The sequence below is a fragment of the Leptopilina boulardi genome, unplaced genomic scaffold (genome assembly GCF_019393585.1).
Source record: "Leptopilina boulardi isolate dan_hultmark-lab unplaced genomic scaffold, ZJU_Lbou_2.1 LbouV2_305, whole genome shotgun sequence".
Lineage (NCBI taxonomy): Eukaryota > Metazoa > Arthropoda > Insecta > Hymenoptera > Figitidae > Leptopilina > Leptopilina boulardi.
In genome coordinates, this window is record NW_026137869.1 from 2,510,867 (window position 1) to 2,530,819 (window position 19,953).

General features: G+C 25.1%; 1 protein-coding gene across 1 annotated transcript; it reads left to right on the forward strand.

Moving 5' to 3' along the window:
- The first annotated feature begins 1,879 nt into the window (after positions 1 to 1,879).
- On the forward strand, positions 1,880 to 19,500 carry LOC127283084 (calponin homology domain-containing protein DDB_G0272472-like). The gene is made up of 5 exons (XM_051307750.1): positions 1,880 to 2,049; positions 7,318 to 7,666; positions 13,363 to 13,733; positions 13,856 to 14,275; positions 18,758 to 19,500. The coding sequence occupies exons 1-5, from the start codon at positions 1,993 to 1,995 to the stop codon at positions 19,196 to 19,198; spliced, it is 1,638 nt and encodes a 545-aa protein (XP_051163707.1). The 5' UTR covers positions 1,880 to 1,992; the 3' UTR covers positions 19,199 to 19,500.
- Positions 19,501 to 19,953: the final 453 nt, after the last annotated feature.

The window sequence follows — 19,953 nt, forward strand, 5'->3', positions numbered from 1 at the left end:
CGACTGACGGTAAAACAGATTTTTTAAAAAATGAAAATATAAAAAATTATCGACATAGAAATCTGCCTTACCGACTGCTGGTAAATTTTTGGAAAATAAAAATAAAAAATTACCGATCTAGAAATCTATCTTACCGACTGACGGTAAAACAGATTTGTTGAAAAATGAAAATATAAAAAATTACCGACATAGAAATCTATCTTACCGACTGATAGTAAAACAGATTAAAAAATGGAAATATAAAAAATTACCGACATAGAAATCTACCTTACCGACTGATAGTAAAACAGATTAAAAAATGGAAATATAAAAAATTACCGACATAGAAATCTACCTTACCGACTGATAATAAAAAATTCCTAGAGTTTCTTCAAAAAATTTATTATCAGTCGGTAAAGTAGATTTCTGTGTCGGTAATTTTTTATATTTTCGTTTTTAAAAAAAATCTGTTTTACCATCAGTCGATAAGGCATATTTCTGTGTCGGTAATTTTTATATATTCATTTTCCATAAAGCTGTTTTACTATCAGTCGGTAAGGTAGATTTCTGTTTCGGTAAATTTTTATATTTTCATTTTCCAAAAAATCTGTTTTACCGTCAGTCGGTAATGTAGATTTTTAGGTCGGTAATTTTAATATCTTTAATTTTTAAAAAATATTGTTTTACTATCAGTCGGTAATGTAGATTTCTATGTCGGTAATTTTTACAAATATTTTTCCTTTTGCTGTAAGAATTTTCATTATTATTATATGACAAAATAAATAAATACATAAATATAATATTATAATAGAAAAAAAATCAAAAGCAAAAATAAAAAAATTTTATTTTGCAATTTTCATTAATTTTGAATAGTAAAAACAATTGTGTTACATGTAACGTGAAAAAATAATAATGTAAACAGAAATGAAATTCATTTGATGCAATTAAACTTTAATATAATTACATGTTATTGTTCTCTTGGATTTATATTCGTTTCATATATATATATTTCTTGACATATTAATATTTGTTTTCAAAAAAATATAATTTACTGATTTCTGATATTGTTTATAATTTAATTGTATACATATACATATACAATTAAATTATAAAACATATAATTTTGTAAATTAATTATTTTGTAAAATTCTTGACACATGTATATATATATCGTGTACTAAATTCCAATTTAAAATTAAACTTTATTCAAATCTGCCCGCGGACATCACATGAATAAGTGAAATATATTTCAAGTAAATTTTCGTCTAGATGTATATAGTTTAATATTCTGGAGAATGTGAGCAGTATTTTCTGTGGTATTTCTTTTATATATGTATATATATATATGTATCGTATGAAAAGAATTCTCTGTAAATTTATCTTTTGAAATATGTACTCTCTCTTGGTGCGAGCCTATGTGCAACTGTCTCAACCACCACTCAGCTAATGAAGGGACAAAATTAACACACAAACATGTTTATATATATATATATACGTATATACATATAACACATTCATTCCTCGTCCTCTGAAAAGCGTTCACGTTGTGCATTCTTTCACAGTTTCTCTCTTTCTTTTTTTTTCTTTTGAAAAATTGTTTCTCGAGTGGAAAGTGAATAAAGTTACCAGCAAGCTTTACTATACTACAACAACAAGAACTACCACTACTACTATTACAATGCAATGGTTTGCTTTCGCTCGATAATTCATCGTCATGACGACGACAAACAGATCCCCATAGTTTCGCGCTCAGTTTCATGTTCAATCATATCTTGTCAGATGATTATCCGTAAGATATAACCTATATTTTCTCTTTTTTAAAAAAAAAAAAAAAAAAAAAAAAAAATAACGTTTGTTTTGTTTTTTTTTTTTAAATTCTATACTTCTTCAAACGGGCATGTAATAACTTTTTCAATTTCTGGTAACTTTTATATATATATAAAAAAAAGGAGAAGGAAAGTATTCTCTTTTTTTCTTCTTCTCTTTCTCTCTATCTCTCGCATTTCTGTATTGATGTTTAGTGAAAAGAAAGTCAAACAATTACGAAACCATCTAGAATCCAATCTCGAGGTAAACAATATTTTTACCTTCTAAAGATTAAAGATTTCTTTTCGTTTTTCTATTGTAAATAATCTAAAGGATCTTTTTAGTCCCTTGGAGAAAGATAAAGTTCTACTCTTTGTATATATATATATATATGAGGAGTTCAAGTGAAACTGGAAAATACTTTTTTTAATCGGTTATTTTCTTGAGGAGGGTAAATTTTATTATATTATAAAGAATAGAAATGATATTGAAACAGAAACTTTTTTTTCAAGTTTTATTTATTGTTCTATTTATTATTTTTTAATTTTGGTATTTTTTATCATGTTTTGAAAATTTATTTTTATACTATTGTATCATTAATATTGTAATTACCATTGATTGTAACTACCATATATTGTAACTATATTTTTTTTATACTAGATTCGGTTGTAATTCTACCATTTATTTCCCACCAAGTAACATTAAATTACCGTATATTGATTACAATTATCATTAATTGTAAGAATAATTTATCGATTAGAATTATAATTAATTTTTATCATTAACGTAGATAGCTATCAATTTTTTTAAATATATATTGCTCCCCTTTGTAATTTTTTTTATGTAATTAACGCTTATTTACTTTCTTGAAAAAAATTCTTTCACTGCCGGGGATTGAACGCACGACCCTAACATACTCACAAGTCGAGAACCTAACCACGAAGCAAGATTACATTATCGATAAGATAACAATTAATTTTACTAATGCATTGTAGTTTTGTTTCTTACATTTATGCTTCAAATACTATACACAAAATATGCTTAAAAAAAATTATTCTATTATTATTTATATTATAATAATTATAATTGTAATAAATTATTTATACAACTTTTAGTAGGTATTTACATTGATTTTTAAACTCTTATATTATATAATGGAAAAAAATTTATTTAATTAAAATACTCGATTATTTGAGTATTATCAAATAAATATTTACTCGAACTAAATAATTTTTTAAATCAATTAAATCTTATTTCTTTCAAATACAAAAATTATTGGTAATAAAAAAATTTTCTATATCAAAAAAGAAATTAATAAAAAGAATAATATTAAAAAAAAAAAGAATGAAAGCAACTTTAAATAATTTCACAGTTAAAAAAGTTATTTTTCAATAATCTGAAAATATATTCAATTTCAATTAATTTTTTTTTTAATATCACACGAATAATAAAGAGAGAGAGAGAGAGATATGCTGGATACGGATATCCCATTATAAAAGTTTGTGGTTACAAAGTGTATATAGACTCTTTAAATAGACGGGAGTATAATTTTCTGATAAAGAATATTGAGAAGGGTATTTGCAAGGCAATATTTCCGACTTCTAGAGTGACACCAGGCAATTAGAATATATTAGAATAATCAAAAGGTCGAAAGCAAGTAACGCCCTCGTTGAGGCCGTGACCCTTTCTCTCTCTCTCTCTTTCTCTTTCACCCCCAAAGTGACAAGGGGGATGGATTCCTGTGGGAGCACGCAGCTGGGAATTTGAACTCCGGGAACCTCTCGTTGAAAATTCCAAGCCATGGTATATCCCATGGGAGAGACCCATTCTCCTATTACTAAGGATGAAGAAGAGAAAGCAAAAAAAAAAAAAAAAGGAAAGGAGAAAAAAAAATTATAGGGTTAGAGTCCTGTTGCAGACTCGGGTTCACTAAAGCACTAAATTCTACCAAGAAATGTGACCTCTCCAGTCCTTTTACAGCCACTCTTGGTCATTATCCTGTGCTCAAATATTTAATATCACCGTTTAAACCTTCACGATTTTCTCTCTTACTTTATCTCTTTATTTCTACTCTCTTTCTCATTCGCGAAAACTCTTTCTATCACTCATCAACATAAAGTTTTGTAAATCCAAAATTCCTTGCGTGGAATGCTGCCAAAAAGTTGTGAATTTCAAGCATTTCTCCATTCTCGCATTTACATTCATTTATTTTTATTATAATGTGAAAGCACATTTTAATAAAGCTTACAATTTTTCCTTGGCTCTCTTTCTATATTTGAAAGCAAGATAAATGTCCCATTATTGTTGCCAAAGTGGGACAAATTTTTCTTCTCTTTTTGGGAATATGATTTTTAGCCTGCGATTTCAATTATTATTATTATTATTTTTATTATTACAATTATATTTATAATTATTTTATTATTAATATTACTACAATTTCAAATAATAATAAATAAATAATAAAAATATAAAAAATTACCGACCTAGAATTCTATCTTACCGACTGATAGTAAAACAGATTAAAAAATGGAAATATAAAAAATTACCGACATAGAAATCTACCTTGCCGACTGATGGTAATTTTTTTGAAGAAACTCTAGGAATGTTTTATTATCAGTCGACAAGGTAGATTTCTATGTCGGTAATTTTCTATATTTCCATTTTTTAAATCTGTCTTACTGTCAGTCGGTAAGGTAGATTTCTGTGTCGGTAATTTTAAATATTTTTATTTTTCATTGTTTCAAGAAGTATAATTTATTTAATTCAAATAAAAATTATTTGGTGCAAGTAAATATTTATTTGATAATAATCAAGTAACCAATTATTTGAATCAATTTATTTTTATCATTATATTTAATATTAATTTATTGAATTTGGGTAAAAAATTATTTATCATGATTGTAATTTAAATATTGTGATTTTTATTATATATATATTTTTTTTTATTTACAATCTATTTAATTATCTAATATTTATTAGAATTCTTTTAAAATTTGAAATTTTTTCTTATTATAAATTAATTAAAATACGTTGATATTATATAGATATCATAAATTCAAAGGACCATGAAAATTACGAGGAAGAAATAATTAAATAAACTTTAATATTTTGTTAATTTGTTGCTTTTTGGTGAAAATGAAGCTTTTAATCCAATTTACGTAATTTCAAACATGAATATATGTTTGTTAATCTAATTGCACAGTTGTAGGTTGGATGAAAAAAAAAAAAAATTTCAGTTTGAATTTTTTATTACGACAGAATTTCTGGAAATAAGTGATATATAAATTTTATCTCAACTTTAAAATTTTAAACAGTGTTTCCTCTTTTTTTTCAAATTAATTTTTTTTTTTTTAAATTAAAAATTAATATTTTTCTAAAGAATTCCTAAAAAATTAGTTTTTGTTCATTAATTTTCATTAAAAACTTTTTAAAACGCAATTAAACGTTAAATTAAATTAAACCAGATAAAATATTTTTTAAATTATGCACATTTTTGAAGTTACATTTTTTTTATATTTATTTATAATATATATTTTTTTTCAAATTTATTTTAAATTCTGATTTTAATTAAATATGTATATTTTTTCTTTTAGATTTTGTTTGTCAATTATAAAGTTGAACCAATTAAATTCTTACACTGTTAGTACGTTGTTCTTTTATTTGTTAAAGTCCAGACATGGACGATCATTAGAGGAGGAAAAAAAAACTTTTAAATTGAATAGAAAATATATTTTTTTTCTTAATTTTTATTTTAAAAAAATGATTTAAATATCGTTTTATTATATTAATATTTTGATTTTGTAAAAGCTGTTAAATTTTCTCTGTATATATATATATATATATATATATATATATATAGATAGATGTTTTCATTTAACCTAGTCCTTTGCAATATAGCTGTTTTATAGGTTAATAACTTTTATGTAAACCATTTAAAGAATTTTTATTATTATTGTTATACATATACGCATAACGATATAAATTGTGATATTAACCATTATAGTTCACTCGTAAAATATTTCTAATTATTAGATAGTAATTTATTTAATAACAGCTTCTATAGCCAATTACCCTAGTTATTCAATAATTACATAATCGTTAATTAACGCGTTATGAAGTGCGAGTTGTACAGTTATAAATACAGAAATTGAGACGTTCTTTGATATATATATATATATTGCATAATATTGGGAAAATAATATTTTTCGAGAAAACAATTTATTATTTCAATTTAATTAACGTTAATTGTTTCAATATTTCACTTAAATGGATTAATTAATAATTTTCACTTTTTTTTTTTTTATTCTACATTCATGTAGTTAAAATAATTCAATTTTAATTTAATTTTATTTTAATTTTTTAAAATTTTATTTTTCTATTTGCAAAATATATCTTATGAAAACTCGATTTTAGAGAATATTATATAGGAATTTAAAATTTTAGCACATCCGGTTATTGTGTTTCAATATAATAATGTATAAAAAAAATAGCTACCGGGGACTGTAGAATCACATAAAATTTATATATAATATCGATATAGCATTTATTATTTTTAATATTTGCGCCCACAAACAGTTTATAAAGTATTATATTTTTCTCATGCGTTCGTAAAAGAAAATGTAACTTTGCACTATTTTTTATAACCTATTTTGTATGAAATGAATCGTATAAAATGAGGTTTATTGATGGAAATATATATATATATATATATATATATATATATATATATATATTCTGTTTATACAAATAATCTGCTTTATTATTCAAAAATATTTTACTAAATTGAATTAGTTAATTAATATGAAACTCAGTATATTATTAGTAAAGGGAACTTTTTAAAAAATGTATTTTTATTTATTTATTTATTAGTAATTGTATATTTTAATAATAATATAATAATTTAATATAATAATGTAATTAATATAAAATATATTTAATTATATAGTATTATTTATTTAACTAATTACAGTAAATTATAATTATTTTTGTTTTATTATTATGATTTGTTATAATCGATGATATTTTCAATTATGGTAGTTACAATTGTGACAATTATAAATTATTGTTTTTTTTTTCCTATTAATTTACGAAAAAATTAACTTTCGCAAAAAAAATCGTTTTTTGAAAAAAAAAAATGATTCCTTTTTTAAAAAATAATGAAATTTATCTGGAATTTTTTTTTTTTCTTAACATTCCACGTTTATGCATGCCCTGCTCTGAGTGCTCATAAAAGAAAAAAAATTGATAGAAGAATTTCCTTTAAGTTCACTTGCTCTCATATAAAATGTATCGTAGAGAATGTTTTGTGACTTAAAAAACAGATCACAGACTCTTTCCTTCGTTTTCCCAAGGGTAAATTGACTTCACGTAGAGAGAGATAGATAGAGATAGATAGATAGATAGATAGATAGAAAGAGAGAGAGGGGGAGAAACGTGTAACTCAATAAAATTTGGCCCATTACGTTTTACAATGTACTCGACTGGCATAATCACTAGAGTCTCGTTCACTCGAACTGTCTATTTTGTATTTAGTGTCTCCAAAGAGAGACAATGAACATTGCGGTACGTTCAAATCACGTTCCTGGGCATGAAGCAGTCAAATCACGTTGTAGGCCGATAAACGTAGCTGGAACGGCTAATGTCGTTTGTGGCTACAGGTTACCAGTACCCGGGAAAGGTGGTTTTCACTCCAACCAGGTTCATCGTGTTGGTTACAGCAGCAGTGACCGGATTCGCGAGGATGAACTAAATTCATCGAATTTTATCTTCAATACCAATGCACATGCTCGTCATGAGAAGCACTTACACGATACGATCAATTTCATTCAGAGAACAAAGAAAAAGTGCGAGAAAAATGTGTTCGACGCAAAAATTAAATTAGGTACATCCAATCTCAGTATATAACAAAAAAAGAAAATTTAATTTTTATTAAACAATTAAATTTTTACTAAAAAATATAATTTTTTTAATATAAAATTTCTAATTTACATTTATTTTCAATTAATAAACTATATTCTAACGCTTTCGATTTATTTTTGCATAATATACCATACTCTAAAGAAGATAAGGGATTTTAATATAAAATCAATAAAACTATAATTTATCTTTATGAGGAAAATTAAAAGGGCTGATTCTTTAAAAAAAAAAAAAAATGAAGCAAAAGGTATATATATTAATTTTTAATGGAGAGAAATAATTAAATTTTATTTAAAAAATTAATTTCTATTATTATTATGTAATAGTAGTAATAATTAATAATTAAATATGCTTGATTAAAATTTCAAAATTTTTAAAACTCTCATTTTGAAAATACATTTTTGATATATACATTAAATATTTAATCATAATATAAAATCTGATTTTATCAGACACACAAATATTGTAGATTGAATTTCCATTTCGAAGGGAAATCTAATTATAAAATATTTAAAAAGTAATGAAATTAAAAAAAAAAAAAAAAAAAAAAAAAAAATGCGAACAATATTTTTGCAGAGATATTTGAAAAGATTAATATCAATCACTCTCGCGAGTCAATAAAGTGTCATACAATAAAAGTCCCTCGCTGTCATAAAAAAAAAGAAAAATCCCGGAAATATATTAATGTTTGTTTTTTCTCCCCACTAATATGTATGAATATACAAAAGATGCTCGATTTAATTCATTTTTTTTATCGTGTTAAATTTGACTAAAATCGTTTTTTTACCATTCGAGTAGCATTTCTTTGATTTATAATTATAAAAAATATTATTAATTATTTGATTGAATAGTTAAATATATTTTTAATTATTTAATTGAACAAATGAACATTTTTTAAAAAAGATTTAAATTAATATTTGAAAATAATTTAAATTGATTCCAAATTTAAAATTAATTTCAATTATTAATTCAATTTTTATTTAATTTTTTTTTATTTATTCTATTAAGTAATTAAATGTACAGTATTTATTGCCCTCAGTCGGCAAGGTAGATTTCTGTGTCGGTATTCGTTCTATTGTCATTTTTCAGAAAACTGTTTTACCATCAGTCGGCAAAGTAGATTTCTGTGCCGGTAATTATTTCAAAATTTGTTTACCATCCGACGATAAGGTAGATTTCTGTGTCGGTAATTTATATATTTTCAATTTTTTTACCATCAGTCGGTATTTCAATTATTTGATTCCAAATAATTTAAATGATTTGATTACCTATATATAAAAAAATAATTTAAATTTCTTATCAATAGAAAAATTCAATGAAAACTAGATAAAACAAAAGTTTCCAGTGAAAATAAAAGAATTAAAAAATAAAAACCGATATTTTTTTTTTGCCTATTTTTGCATTATATGAAGAGCTTTTCCAAGTACTCGTTTGTTTACAGCAAATGGTATTGAAGTTAACCAAATAATGTTTTTTTAAACTCGAAATGAACGAAGCAAAAAGAAACAAAAAAAAAAAACGAAGAATATAGCCTCGTATCTTTTAATTAATAGTGCATTCGCGTTGCAAAGTTTGTTCTTCGCGGGTTCGCGTCGCCTGCAGTTTCTGGGGAAACAAATAAAGTGGAATAGGATAGTGTGGGTGGAAAAGAGGGGAGGGGATATATATTGGGTAGAAGTCGCAAAGAGTGAGAGAGAGAGAGAAAGAGAGAGAAGCTTGCCAGAATCGAGATAAATTATGAAAAGCGATTGTATACTTCGTTGTAGTATTATCTCCTCCCGATTTTCTCTCTACTCCTATATACACCCAACTTTTGATCATTCTTCTTTATTAGACATAAAATTATTATTCTTTCCTATGTGCGCAAGCTTGTAAGTCTAATGGCGAATATAATTCCTAGTACATGTAAGCCCGCGAGCAAGGATTTACAATGCTGATTTTATAGTGGAACTTTTCAACCAGCCAAATTGCAAAATAAAAAAAAAAATAATAATAATAAAAACGAGTCTTATATGGTTACATTTTTTTTTCTCATAGGAAAATATGTATTTTCGAGTACTCGAAAAGTTTCTGTTATTTTTGTTTGAAATTGCTTCTTCCTTTCCTTTATTTCAAAAAATTGCCCTCGGACAAAAATTTGCATTTTTGTAAAATTATTTTTGTACATTTTCTATTCTATTTATTTTAGAAAAATTTATTTTTTTTACGAGACTAAATATTTTATTATTAAATATATTTGGAATTGAAAATTTTTGCTCACAGTAAATGTTTATTTTTTTTTGTGTGTGTGTATAAATATAGGTAATATTAAAATGTAAAATATTGGCAAATTTTTTTCTTGGCAAATAGTAGAGGAAATTTCTTTTTTTTTTATTCAGAATATATGTGGAAAAATGTAACTTTGGTATATATATAGAAATATTCATAAAGACTGAACCTATAGCCTCTGGAATACTCAACATTGATTAAATTGGACATGCATTGAAAACAAAATTGAATGGTAGACCATCAGAAAAGGTACATTTTTTTAATTTACTGTTGTAATCGAACTACAGTTTCTTTTTTACACCGGGGAATATAACAATAACGTCAAAGTTATTCAAATTTTATTTCATTTACTTTCTCGTGTTCTTTTTTTTTAACAATTTTTGCCAGAAAATTCAGTACTCATTATTATTGAATAATTTTCCTTTTAGTTTCATGAAGTTTATGTATTTTTTTTAATGACAAAACAGAAAAACACAGAAATCTATCTTAACGACTGATGGCAAAAAAAAATGAAAATATTAAAAATTACCGATACAGAAATCTACCTTACCGACTGATGGTAAACAATTTTAACCGTGAAAATATAAAAAATTACCGATACAGAAATCTACCTTACCGACTGATGGTAAAAAAATTTGAACTGTGAAAATATAAAAAATTACCGATACAGAAATCTACCTTACTGATTGATGGTAAAACAATTTTTTTTGAAAAATGAAAATATATAAATTATCGACACAGGAATATACCTTACCGACTGATGGCAAAACAGTTTTTTTTTGAAAAATGAAAATATAAAAAATTACCGATATAGAAATCTACCTTGCCGACTGATGGTAAACAATTTTAACCGTGAAATTATAAAAAATTACCGATACAGAAATCTACCTTACCGACTGATAGTAAAACAGTTCTTTGAAAAATGAAAATATAAAAAATTACCGATACAGAAATCTACCTTACCGACTGATAGTAAAACAGTTCGTTGAAAAATGAAAATATAAAAAATTACCGATACAGAAATCTACCTTACCGACTGATGGTAAAAAATTTGAACCGTGAAAATATTGAGAATTACCAATACAGAAATCTACCTTAACGACTGATGGCAAAAAATTTGAACCGTGAAAAATATAAAAAATTACCGATACAGAAATCTACCTTACCGACTGATGGTTAAACAATTTTTTCGAAAAATAAAAATATATAAATTATCGACACATGAATCTACCTTACCGACTGATGGCAAAACAGTTTTTTGAAAAATGAAAATATAAAAATTACCGACACAGAAATCTACCTTACCGACCGATGGTAAAGAAGATTCCTGTGCCGGTAATTTTTTAATATTCTCATTTTTTGAAAAAAAACTGGTTTACCATCAGTCGGTAAGGCAGATTTCTATGTCAGTAATTTTTATATTTTCATTTTTTGAAAAAAATTGTTTTACCATCAGTCGGTATGGTAGAATTCTAGGTCGATAATTTTTTATATATATAATTTATTTTGTCCATTTTTTTGGTAATTTTTTTTAAATAAAAAATTTTTTTCATACTATTATAAATAAATACCTTTTCTCTGAGTTGAAATTTTGAGGCTAGGAAAAATGTTCTCCAATTTTTTTTTTTTTTTTTTTTGCATTGAAAATGCATTCGAGGGGGGAATAATTTAGAAAAAGTTGTATATGTATACCGAAAGGGTACAACCATGTACTATTCAATAGAAGTTGCTTGTCAAAAAAAAAAAGAAAAACAAAAAAAAAACTGTGTTTTTATTCGGCGTCCTATCAAGTTTAAGAAATTTACTACAAGCGTGGCGAGACGTGCACTGTATAAAAATTCACCCTCTCTTCATTCGCTATTCGTTGTTCACGAAGCACGTAAATATTATATTACTCGGCGACGAGTAAAAGCATATAGTTTTGGTCCCCATAGCGTTGGCGTTCTGTTTGCAGAAGATACGACTAAAGAATAATTGTAGACATTCTGCTCCTGGGACAATAGGTCTTGTAAATAAAATGACGAGGGGAATTCCTTTGTTCTAATTTTACTGCATGAATGGTGTGCAAATTAAAAAGAAACGCGAAACTGTAATTATTAAGTGAAAAAGGAAAAAAAAATATATACATATATATTTTTCCATCGCAATCGAGAAAAATAGAGAGAAAGATTTTTCTTTGTACTTTTCACTGAGAATTTAAAAAAAAAATCTCTGCTGGTAAAAATACTGATAAAAAAAAAAAATTATCGAAATAAAAAAATGAAAAAAGTGAATTTCGTATTTGTTAAAAATTGTTAGAATTAACGAAAAAAAAAAAGATTAGGTTTTTTTTTTTTGTTCGAATAACCTGTTGCTTTCTTGAGTTTATTTTGAAAATTAGTTTATGACACATAAATCTAGTATACATTTTACTTAGTATCGAGAATTCTATTGTGATTCTTCAATTGGAGAATGGTTATATAATAAAATAGGAAATTGCACTATAAACGCAGTTGATCAAATCTCTTAAATTATACGATATACAATAAAAGCCACTGTTGAGAATCTAGTGAACATAAATGTTAAAGTTTAATAGAATATTGCAGTTGACAGTTATAATTAATGAAACGGAGAATAATTCCTTTTTTAAAATTTTTTATTTCTATTTTGATATAATAATTTTTATTTTATTATTTCGCTTTAATTTGATAATTATTTTTTATTAGCATTTTATAAGTTGATAATTTTTGTTTATTACACGCTAATTTGATTTTTTTTTTATCATTTTGCATTAATTTGATAATAAATTTTTTTTTATTATCATTTCGCATTAATTCGATAATAATAATAATAATAATTTTTTTTTAAATCGATATTTTATTTTTCCTGTGCTCGATGATTTTATTTTTAATGTTGAATATAAAAATTGCATTTTTATTTTCTTTATTAAGTTAGAAATAAGACAGAAAGTGGATAACAGGAGAATTAAGATGGCGTGAAGTGAATGTGACATGCCATGAAATTAGAAAATTGTGGTCTTGTCTCTGAATCTCAGAAACTCAGAACAAGAAAATGCACAAGTTACAAAACTTTAATCTACTCGCGACTATATTCGGAAAGTAGGATATCGTAATTCTTCAAATTATCATATATTTAAATGATATATATAAATTTAAGGTGAATTTTCCTCTTTACGATTTTATTTAAATAATAATGAATCTGCCATGCAATAAAATAGTTTTCACATTTTTATTTTTTTTTTAAAACAATAAAATAAAAATAGGTAAATATAATTTTTTTTTTTGCCAATAAAATTATTTTTTAATAAATAAAATAATTTTTTTTTGGTTTTAAATTGAATTAAAAAAAAAAAATTGTAAATGATAAATAAAAAAATATAATATGTATAAATAGGTATTGATGCATATGAGGAAGATTTGAATCGTCGTCGAGAAAAGCTTCGAAAATTGATGCTCAATGAAGAAGAAATTTTAACTAAAGAAATCATCAAAATTGCTGAGGAGAGTAGAGAATTCTACCAAGAGAATTTAAAAAGTCGAATTGAAGAAGCTAAAAGACAGGAAGAAAATGCTAGATTATCTTTTATAAAGTCGAAGCGACATCAGCAGTTTCTCGATATGTGTCCAGAAGTAAGAGATTATTTTGCCAAGAAAACTATCGAAAATGTCAAACATTGTAATTTAATGCAAATAGAGGAGAATAATGCACAAAAAAATGAAGAGAAAATACTCAATTTAATGTGGCATAATTTAATGTTGAATAACGTGAGAATTATTTATATTTATATTATATAATAATAATGATAATTATTATAATAATACTTATGTAAAAAAAAAAATAGAAAATTATTTTTTTTTAACCATTATTTTTTTTTTTTTTTTGATAGATGAAAGGAATAAAATTACGTGAGGATGAGGAGGCAAAAAAGCGAGCTATCGCAATTTTCGATGTAGAGGCTACTTTGAGAAAGCAAATTGCTGGCAAAGAGGCGTTGATGTCCGAGGAACGAAAACGCGTTGAGAAAGAGCAATGCGAGAATGTTAGACAGCTTTGCGAGGATCTTCAAAAAGAGGAAGCATCACGATTCGAATGGGAGAGAAATAAAAAGGACAAGTTGAAAAGGGATCTGAAAGATCAATTGAAAATGGCACGAATGTGTCAGGCTGAGCGTGTCTCTAAGGAGGCAGCAATGGAACGCACGTTTCAAGATCTGATTGAAAAGGAGCTGGCAATGGTGAAAAGAGAAGAAAAACACTTATCAAACGATCTTCGAAACGAACAGTTGGCGTATTTAAAGAGTCTTCAGGTAAAAGAAAAAATATTTATTTAAACTTCACGTCAAAAAAAAATTGAAAACCAAAAATTTTTGACTTATAAAAAATCGAAAATAATTCGCTAATTTCAAGGTAGAAAAATTTTTTAAATTCTTATTTAGAAAAATATTTTTTCGACTTTAAATAATTTGCAAAAAAAATTTCACAACCGGTGATTTAATAGAATGGAGAATTAATTAGAAATAATATATATATATTTAGAGTCGCGTGAAATTAAATAGAAAAAAAAAAGTTTATGAAATAGAAAAGTTTTCAAAGAGGAAAAGTTGGCTCTCTCTTTATATATATATATGTAGACAATATAAGGGTGCTGATTACTCTTCACCTGGGTTTGAAACAAAGCTCTTTGAAAATTCTCAACGCCCTAACGCTTTCTATTCTAACTTGATACTTCACTTTAATGGGCGCAGAAAGCTTCGAATTCCAGCACCCGGCTGAGAAATTGAAAGTGATCTCATTCAGGTAACTTCCCACTAAACCTTTGTTGAAAGACAAGTTTCAAGTTTCAAGAATCGGTAATACATTTTACGGTGTGATTAAATTAACAGTGCAGTGTCTAATTTTATTAAAAACTTAGGAAACAGCTTCTCTCTATCTCTCTCTCTCCCTCTCTCTCTCTATAGATATATTAGATAAGAAAATCGTTATTGGGTACTTATAGAAAAAAATGTCTTTCTAAACTTTTTTTTTTTTTTTATTCCCTTTTTGTAGTACAAAAACATAAATAAGTTTTGAAAATCAATTGTTAGAATTTTCGTTTATTAGATTTTCATTGGATATAATTTTGCTAAACCGAATTTTATTTGCTCGAATTGTTATTTTTTTTTGCAAAAATTTTTATTAAACACATTTTCTATATATATATTTTTTTTAAATACAAGAACAATGAATTTCTTAAATGAGATATTGTTTTTCATTTATAATTCTCTCTGCATTTTTATAATAAATTTTCTTTGAAAGAAGAAATATATATTTTTTAAAAAACTTCTTCTTTCTGTTGATTTTATTTTTAAATTCTTTCTCAATTTCTTTTTTTTCATCTGTCTTTTGATTTCTCCTTTTTTTCACATCGCGTTGTTGTTTGTTGTTTGTTTACGGAGCGTGTGAATTGCAGTGAAACTAAAATGAAGTTGAAAGAAATTAATAAAAAAAAAAAAGAAAAAAAAGAAAGAAGTTAATAAAAATTGAAACTTTTTATAGTCTAGTTTTATTTGAATATATATATATATATATATTTTTTTTTTTCTGACTGTAAAAGGGAGTTTTCAATATTATTTCATTAATTGATTATTATTTAATCAAAAATTTTTCATTACTCCATAATTTTTCTGTCTGACTAAAACAAGGCGGTTCTACTTAAATCTATATAAAAGGACATTTCTGCACTTATACTTTCTCTGTTAGTCTTCTGTGAATTTTTGTCTGACTAAAAAGAGGGTTTACTACTTAAAAATTAAATAATTCTTTCATTAATAGCTTTTTCTTTTAATTTAAACATTTTTATTTTTACATAATTCTACTGTCTGTCTAGTTATTTTCTAGTTCAAGTCAATTTCTAGTTAATACCCAGTTAATTCCTAGTTATTTTCTGGTTCTAGTTAATTTCTAGTTAATTTCTAGTTAATTATTAGTTAAATCCTTGTTATTCTCTAGTTTTAGTTAATTTCTAGTTAATTCCCGGTTAATTCCTAGTTATTTTCTAGTTATAGTTTTAGTTTTTTACTAAATCTAGTTACTTTCTAGTTAATTCCTAGATAAATCCTAGTTATTTTCTAGTTAATTCACAGTTAATTTCTAGTTCTAGTTAATTTATAGTTAATTGCCAGTTTATTCCTAGTTTATTCCTAGTTATTTTTTGGTTCTAGTTATTTTCTAGTTAATTCACAGTTAATTCCTAGTTATTTCCTAGTTCTAGTTAATTTCTAGATAAATCCTAGTTATTTTCTAGTTAATTCACAGTTAATTTTTAGTTATTTTCAAGTTCTAGTTAATTTCTAGTTAATTGCCAGTTTATTCCTAGTTCTTTTCTAGTTCTAGTTTTAGTTTTTTACTAATTGTAGTTACTTTCTAGTTAATTCCTAGTTAAATCCTAATTATTTTCTAGTTCTAGTTAATTTCTGGTTCTAGTTAATTTCTAGTTCTAGTTAATTTCTAGTTCTAGTTAATTTCTAGTTAATTGACAGTTTATTCCTAGTTATTTTCTGGTTTTAGTTAATTTCTAGTTAATCGCCAGTTAATTCCTAGTTATTTTTAAGTTCTAGTTAATTTCTTGGTAACTCCCAGTTAATTCCTAGTTATTTTCTAGTTCTAGTTTTAGTTTTTCACTAATTCTAGTTACTTTCTAGTTAATTCCTAGTTAAATCCTAATTATTTTCTAGTTCTAGTTATTTTCTAGTTCTAGTTAATTTCTAGTTAATTCCTAGTTAATTGACAGTTTATTCCTAGTTATTTTCTGGTTTTAGTTAATCTCTAGTTAATCGCCAGTTAATTCCTAGTTATTTTTAAGTTCTAGTTAATTTCTTGGTAACTCCCAGTTAATTTCTAGTTATTTTCTAGTTCTAGTTTTAGTTTTTCACTAATTCTAGTTACTTTCTAGTTAATTCCTAGTTAAATCCAAATTATTTTCTAATTCTAGTTATTTTCTAGTTAATTCTCAGTTAATTTCTAGTTATTTTCTAGTTCTAGTTAATTTATAGTTAATTGACAGTTAATTCCTAGTTATTTTTAAGTTCTAGTTAATTTCTAGGTAACTCCCAGTTAATTCCTAGTTATTTTCTAGTTCTAGTTAATTTCTATTTCTAGTTAATTTCTAGTTGATTTCCAGTTAATTCCTAGTTATTTTTTGGTTCTAGTTATTTTCTAGTTAATTCACAGTTAATTCCTAGTTATTTCCTAGTTCTAGTTAATTTCTAGATAAATCCTAGTTATTTTCTAGTTAATTCACAGTTAATTTTTAGTTATTTTCAAGTTCTAGTTAATTTCTAGTTAATTGCCAGTTTATTCCTAGTTCTTTTCTAGTTCTAGTTTTAGGTTTTTACTAATTGTAGTTACTTTCTAGTTAATTCCTAGTTAAATCCTAATTATTTTCTAGTTCTAGTTAATTTCTGGTTCTAGTTAATTTCTAGTTCTAGTTAATTTCTAGTTCTAGTTAATTTCTAGTTCTAGTTAATTTCTAGTTCTAGTTAATTTCTAGTTAATTGACAGTTTATTCCTAGTTATTTTCTGGTTTTAGTTAATTTCTAGTTAATCGCCAGTTAATTCCTAGTTATTTTTAAGTTCTAGTTAATTTCTTGGTAACTCCCAGTTAATTCCTAGTTATTTTCTAGTTCTAGTTTTAGTTTTTCACTAATTCTAGTTACTTTCTAGTTAATTCCTAGTTAAATCCTAATTATTTTCTAGTTCTAGTTAATTTCTAGTTCTAGTTAATTTCTAGTTAATTCCTAGTTAATTGACAGTTTATTCCTAGTTATTTTCTGGTTTTAGTTAATCTCTAGTTAATCGCCAGTTAATTCCTAGTTATTTTTAAGTTCTAGTTAATTTCTTGGTAACTCCCAGTTAATTTCTAGTTATTTTCTAGTTCTAGTTTTAGTTTTTCACTAATTCTAGTTACTTTCTAGTTAATTCCTAGTTAAATCCAAATTATTTTCTAATTCTAGTTATTTTCTAGTTAATTCTCAGTTAATTTCTAGTTATTTTCTAGTTCTAGTTAATTTCTATTTCTAGTTAATTTCTAGTTGATTTTCAGTTAATTCCTAGTTATTTTCTAGTTCTAGTTTCAGTTTTTTATTAATTCTAGTTAATTCTAGTTAAATCCCAGTTATTTTCTAGTTAATTCTCATTTAATTACTAGTTATATTTTATTTCTAGTTAATTTCTAGTTAATTTCTAGTTATTTTCTAGTTATTTTCTATACTTCTAGTAAATTGCTAATTCTGTCTTGTTTTATTGACTTAATTCGATTGATTTTTTTAATACCCGATTCCATGGGATCTTTCCACTTGAGAATTACATTCGCGTTCCCCTTATAGATTTATTTCTTTCTAATATATAATTATAGTTTGTCTATATAGAATATATAACCGCACTGCGTCTGTTTCGCGTAAATTTTTCTACTTGAAATTTTCATCTTCTCCCTTTACTAGGATTTATTTTGTCGAACCGTATATATATATATATATAAAATGGTATTTTCACTTAAAATTTTTATTTCACATTATTCTTACTTGGATTTATTTGTCTGACTATAGAAGGATTTTTCCACTTAGAAAACACATATCGTTCCTCGTACGCGGGTAAGCGTGTGAATTGCAGTAAAACTGCGCGAAAGAAGAGAGCAAAGAGTAATAAAAAAAACAAAAAAAAAAAAAAAATAAATAAAACGTGAAATACAAGAGAGGGGTTTGAAAAAAGGAAGTAAATAAAAATCGTATTCTTCTTTTTTTTTCAATGCGCAGGAATTCCGGGAGCAGGAAACAAGACGAAATGCCGAGGTTGAGGAAATTGTTGGTAAGTACGAGAAGGATGCTGAGGAGATGAGACGTCGTGCAATGAAGAAACGAGACGAGACTCGTGCTCGTGAACTTCAAAAAGTCCTTGATATACGTAGAAAACAGTTGGAGGAGAAGGAAGAAATTAAAGTAAACGAAAAGCAACGAATCGATCGTGAACGTGATGTTTTCATGAAACAGAATGAGAACGACGCTAAGCTGATGGATTACGATCGAAAATGTAAGAAGGTGGCTGCATTACGCTACCAAAAGGATCTCATCGATCAACAATTTTATATAAAAAATTTGAGACAACGCGAATCTGAAGAAGAGAAAAATAAATTTAAAAAATATATTCAACAAAAGGAACAAGAATATAAAAAACTCAAGGAAAATTTATTCAACTAAAATTGTATTTTTATCAATTCTTTTTCCTATACACATAAATTCCAATTAAAAAAATTATATTTAATCGAAATTTAATTAATAACAAAATTATTTCCATTATTATCTTTTTTTTTTTTAATTAACATATATATGAAATTCTATATACCTGCATATAAGGGAAAATTATTTGATAAAGTGCAATTTGTGTGATTTTCCAATTCGTATGTATTTATTAATAAAAGTCCATAGCAATTTTCGTGTTTATTTTCTGATTTCAATGAATCATGTATTTCTTTCTTTCTTTTTTTTTTGGTTGAAGCATATAATGGGGCTTATTTTGCTTTTACTACAATTCATTCATTTTCTAGAGAATAATTGTCGAGTGCTTTTATATTTTGAATTCTATTTCAAATGCAGAATGTGAACAGTCAACCACAGATGAAACATTGACCTGAATTATGCGTGACAAAAGTTGACAATAAATAATTGATTTTTTTTTCTCGCTTATTCATCATATTTTATATTTATATGAAAATTGAAATTCATTGTTATATTTGACCTATATTTTTGGGGACATAATGATTTTTGTTTTTGTGTATAGAATAATACGGTACTGATTATTATTATTATTATTATTATTATTATACATTGACAAAAAAAAAGAAATTTTTATTTGATTTATTGATTACTTGATTATTATTAAATAAATATTTATTTGAAATGCAGAAATTAGTTTATTTAATTCAATTATTTGGTTTTAAAAATTATTTGATTCA